We start from the raw sequence: 5,836 nt of genomic DNA, 5'->3' as shown, positions 1-5,836 counted from the left end.
GGTAGGCCTATTTTTGCTGCAATTAAATTTTATCATTATGTGCGAATGCGCGTTATGTACCTACAAAAGTGGGCATGATATGTACAGTGTGCATATAATTCCAACGACGCATTCAAGCATGAAGACGTTTGGAGTAGTAAAGTGTTGTTTGAGTGTGCGTTGAGTGCACTAACACCATGCACGGGCTGACGGGATAACAATGGATATAGATATACAGATGCATTTCTTTTTCTTATGATTTGTTTTGTCTATATGTGTTTCAGTTATTCAAGATACGCAAGGAGAAACAAAAGCCAAATATGAGAGTTATCATACTGGAATATTTTATTTTATTAAGTTGTTTTTGTGTTTTTGGAATCATATCGTTGTATGGATTCGCAACCGGTGTACTGAATGCAAACGGGTGGGCCCACTTAGATCTTCACATTACTAGAAGTCTTATCAAAAGTACAACGAGTACATTGCCGAACAGAACAATAGCGTAAGTATATACCTATTTGTTAGTAATCGAATGTTATTTTAGGCAGTGGCTATTTCTTAATACTGGTCGGATGACATTGTCCTAATCCAATCCATACAAACGTTCAAGTAGAAATAGGAATTGTATTACACTTTTTTTTTAAACAACCAATAAAATTTTGTCCAGGCCAATTTCAGGTTCAAAATGTTCTTATTTTGTTCTTATGTTACACACTTTTCAAATTATACAAAATTATTATTGTACAAGTAGGCCTACTGTATATACACTGTGCTGGAATGTACAGTAGGTAAAAGAGTGGCCCTGGAAAAAATGGCCCCTGAAAAAATGTCCCCAGAAAAAAGCCACCAAGTAAAAATGGCCCTAAATGACAGGTAGGTACACCTACTGTACTGTATTATAGAGGGTATTAGATCGTGACACCAACTGCACTTAAGGTGAACATGTACTTTATTGTTTTTTCTAGTATTTGAAATAAAAATCTCATTGGACATTTTTACTCAATTTGTTTTTATTTTGTTCTTAATTTTTAAGCAATTTTTGCCTCAATGTTCTTATAAGATGTGTTCTTATAAAAAAAAAGTGTAAGGGAATTGGACATATTTACGTGACCGTAAACAAATCAGTAAACGATATATTTACGTGAAATAGATAATGCATGCACAGTCAAACTTGCATTATCGGTCACGTACTAAATTTATCGATTCTGGTTAAATGTACGTTAATGTGAGTTTAACTTTCAGCACTCGCAAAAACGTCCGCACAAACCGCAGTGCCCAAGCTCACCACAGCACTGATTGACCAAGGCCCTTTTTTGGCAAGTTACATTTATGAATATAGGCCTACAGTACCATATGAATGCTGACGCTAATTTTTGAGTGCTGAAATTTGAACTGATATTAACGTACATTTAACCAGAATCGATACCGTACATATATCCACTTACATTATAAAGACTGGCGTAAAATAGACACTGCCATTATCTTAACTAGCATCGACCAACAAACAGCATGTCGGCAACCAGGATACAGCAGCAATCTATCTTTAGATTTATCAATGGTTAAGTATTGTTATAATAATATTAAATAATATTATATTAGATCATACATTTTTAGATCAGTAGCACTAAAATGTAATTTAAAAAAAAAGGAATTAAGATTCTGACATGAACTATTAGTACACAAAATTGTAAAATAACAAAATGAACAAGCATGACTAATTTTTGAATATTACAACTTTTAAATAACTGATAATATTTTGAAACATTCGGGCGAATATAAAAGTACTGTTTTATGTGTTTTGTTTCACAAAGTGTACCATTTGCTTCAAGCCTCCGGTAAGTATCGACCCTCAGAAATGGTTCCCACAACCGAAACCATATCCAGGTTAATTCTATCGGGCGTGTTTTGTTTTATTAAATTTGTTAAAACAATTTATAATTAAGACACAATATAGTTGTACTCATCTCATGTGACCTTTTTTGCCTTGCTATATCATCTGTTAATAATCCATGTTTTAATTACAATTGTCTTACTCAAATCAGAGATTGCTCAAACCGCACTCATCAAAAACCGTTTTGATTATAGTAATCCAGGCTGCTTAATTGTATTTACCAGAATCGGAGAGAAATCTAAGTAATTTTTAAAATAATATGAAGGAAAGTTTATTTCTTTTACCCTGAAAAAAAAATTAAAAAATGCTTCCAATTATTTAACATTCGTGTTTTACGATAATAGCAAGGCAATTCCTACCTGTTTCAGTATAGCCATAGAACATGCAATTAGCCATTGTTCTGTTTAATTTCAATATACGTTTTAAAAATTTTCTATGGAATAATTCAATTGTGTCAGTATGAAAGCTCCAGACCTCACAGCCATAGGTCAGAATAAAACAAGGAAGAAAAAGAACCAGTTTCTGTTAGTGCATTTATGGTTGATGACGTTTCAATGTCGATCGCTTCGCATTATTCTTCACTTTCAATTCTTCATCCAAAATATAATGTTGTGCGGGTTTAAAGGATTACAGGTCTTACAATAAAACTAGATGGTTAGGTATGGTCATTACGATTAATATATATAATATAATTTCTGTTCAAGAGCCAATTATACTGGCAATGTTCTTCAAGATAGGACAAAACATACTGTGTTAGGACTTACCAATTATCGAACAAAATGTGTTGTGACATATAATTATACTATGGTCATTAAGGCATTTTTAGGGTTAGTGTATTAAGTTATATTCATTTTTATTTTTAACCTGGAACTGAAACTATAGGCATACTCTTGTCTCTACAAGGAGTATAATAACTTATCTTCATTGGTCTGTCGTTAAGAATCTTTCATTATGTAAAGAACCCATTTTCTTTTGTGGACATATTAATTGAAACACCATTCTGTTAGTCCTACTTTCAAGTAGATAAGCAATATAATTACTGTAATTTATCGATAGTATCAAGAGCGGTGTATTGAATGCTCTCGTCATAATTATTATTAGCATATCGACGTATTATACTCCTTTATTTGATTATGCCTAATTTCATTTCAATGCTACGTTCATTTCCTCAGCATTACGCTGTTGTGTACATATTCAATGTATACGATTTTATCCTTAACGTCCCCCTTTCTGTTTAAGTACACAGTGGAAGAGAGAGAGAGACTGTGGGAGAGGGCGGCGATTTATCCTTATAATATATTCCGAAACTTAGAGGTCACATCGCCTTTTACCACATCGTCTTTAATAAAATATTGTAAAGTTATAAACAAAAAATGAAACTAAAGGCTAAATTAAAAATATTATAGTTAGTAAAAATGAAAATATGCAGTTCTACAGTCAGTATAAAATAATAAATAAATAAAATGCATGTAATAAAAATTGGCTAAATATAGAAGGATGCATACCTATAAACACGGCCTAATAATAAGTGTCATTACTAATAAGAGTACAACTTCCAGCTAACGTTCCTCATTAACTTTTCGTCTGATTCATCTTATTTCATTATAGTCCACAGCATATTTCACCGCTAAAGGTCATTCACACCTTATTAGAAAACCATATTGATAATCAGAAGGTCTCGGAATTAAGGTAATTATATTAAAAAACAACAACAACAACAACAAACTACTACTACTACTGCTGCTGCTGCTGCTGCTGCTACTGCTACTGCTACTGCTGCTACTACTGCCGCTGCTACTACTACTGCTGCCGCTGCCGCCGCTGCTGCCGCTGCCGGTGCTGCCGCTGCCGCTGCTGCTTCCGCCGCCGCTGCTGCCGCTACCGCTGCTGCCGCTTCCGCCACCGCCACCGCCGCCGCCGCCGTCACCGCCGCCGCCGCCTCCACCGCCGCCCGCTACCGCCGCTACCTACTACTACTACTACTACTACTACTACTACTACTACTACTACTACTACTACTACTACTACTACTACTACTACTACTACTACTACTACTACTACTACTACTACTACTACTACTACTACTACTACTACTACTACTACTACTACTACTACTACTACTACTACTACTACTACTACTACTAAAAACGAATCAATTATATGAATATTATATATTGATTTTCGCTTTTTATTAATTTTTAATTAATATATAACAAAAATAAAAAGCAGGAAGAAAGAAAAATAACAAAGTTATTGGGATATAAAAATTATATATTAATGATGAAAGTCTCAACAACAACAACAGTTCTTTTCAGAACTACTTACGTGGTGTACTGCAAGCTTCAACATATTTCTTCTCCATGCAAACCTTCAAGAAATAATACTCAATTATATAATTAATATCAGATTTACACCTAGGCCTATTTGTGTTGTAACTAAATAATAAAAATAATGTTTGTGTTTACATAATATGTATTTGTTGAATGATTAAATTGTTTAAATCAACACACATTTCCTAATCATGTTCCTCTTTCCCCCCTTTTTTTTCAGTGCATTATTACTGGAGAATGGGTTTTCGGCAAACCGAACAGTTTTAATTTATGAAAAACCTATTGGTAATAAAACAGAAATTAAATTTCCTAGAAAATTTCCAAAGAACTACAAGCCGAAAAAATTCTTAAGATTTTATAATACATGTGCAATTTTGGGAAGTGCCGGTATTCTGCTGGGCAGTCGATGTGGAAAAGAGATCGACTCGCATGACTTCGTTATGAGATCCAACATGGCGCCGACAATTGGCTTCGAAGATGATGTTGGTGTCAAGACTAATCTGACAACACTAAACAGTGAAAAAGCAAAACTTTTAGCAAAGTGTCTTTCTCGAAGAAAATACAAATGTCGACAGGTTGCGCTTGACTTGATGAAAGAATTCAATGGCTCTATAATATGGTTTTCCAAGTACGGAGTTGTGAAATCCAGTGCATACGTTTCCTTTACCGACACGATAATTAAGCAAGGATTGAAGACTGACGTATCGTATCCAGCGTTTGGTATGCCTCGACGTGTTGGAAGGTAAGAATATATGGATGGCCATGAGGAGGATCAAGGCTAAATTGCCGAAACCCTTTTCCGAATCCCAGACTTCCGACTCCTCTTGCCGAAACCCAGTTTACCGAATTATAGGCCTACCAAGCTACTAAGTCAAAAATTGTGAAACCCAGTTTGCCCATCTCCATTTGAAAGTGAATATAAAAGTACCATTCATTAATAACAACATAACATTACTATAGAACACTTACATCATACTCCTTATAGTGTTAGCTAAACCTACCGAACTTAGGCATTTATCCAATTCTATATACACCGATTCCAACGATTGTCCTCAAATATTCTAAACCACTCAAATTTCATAAAGAAATATAATCTACCATAGTATTACTTTATTCCTTTCATTAATAGCTTGTCCTTATTTTAATTTCTGACTTTAATCCCGACCCCCATGCCTGTGATATTTGTTCTAGTTTACTTTTTACCACTTTTTTTGTGTTTTTTTCCCTTCTTTTAACTGCTTAGCTAGACACCGCCATCACTTGAGCACCTGTGAGTCATGCATCGGCGGGCTGCGATTTTTTTTTCCGTACGAAACATTTGCATAAAACTTCACTCGGGACATCTCGGATTGACTCGAGTGAGTACGATACGAGGAACAAGATCAGACACTTCGCAATGTCGTGACGCTCGAGTTTNNGCTCGAGTTTTACTATTACAGTACTGTATTGCTCTTTCTATGTTTACCTACGGTAGGCCTATGAAATCTCACGGACTTATGGGATGTACGTGTGTAGCTAACTGTGACCTTCTTGGATGTTGTTAAACTTTAGTATTATCTACAACAACAACAGCTAGTACCTCCTGTTATAAAGTGTAGATAGGTACAGTAATACCAAAGGCTAGAGAGAAAGAGGC

At 34.9% G+C, this 5,836-nt stretch overlaps 1 protein-coding gene across 1 annotated transcript in view; it reads left to right on the top strand.

Annotated features, from left to right (window-relative positions):
• The window catches only part of LOC117123025 (CMP-N-acetylneuraminate-poly-alpha-2,8-sialyltransferase-like), a 13,839-nt gene that overhangs the window by 6,071 nt on the left and 1,932 nt on the right, over positions 1 to 5,836 (top strand). The window contains exons 2-4 of the mRNA XM_033268820.1: positions 264 to 481; positions 3,479 to 3,559; positions 4,421 to 4,942. Coding sequence (XP_033124711.1) covers positions 264 to 481; positions 3,479 to 3,559; positions 4,421 to 4,942 — 821 coding nt within the window. The remainder of the gene's footprint in view (positions 1 to 263; positions 482 to 3,478; positions 3,560 to 4,420; positions 4,943 to 5,836) is intronic.

The sequence above is a fragment of the Anneissia japonica genome, unplaced genomic scaffold (genome assembly GCF_011630105.1).
Source record: "Anneissia japonica isolate Jap-2015-1 unplaced genomic scaffold, ASM1163010v1 scaffold4469_len402912_cov134, whole genome shotgun sequence".
Lineage (NCBI taxonomy): Eukaryota > Metazoa > Echinodermata > Crinoidea > Comatulida > Comatulidae > Anneissia > Anneissia japonica.
The sequence above is the reverse complement of the archived record's forward strand: the minus strand, read 5'-3'. Positions and strand labels throughout refer to the sequence as shown.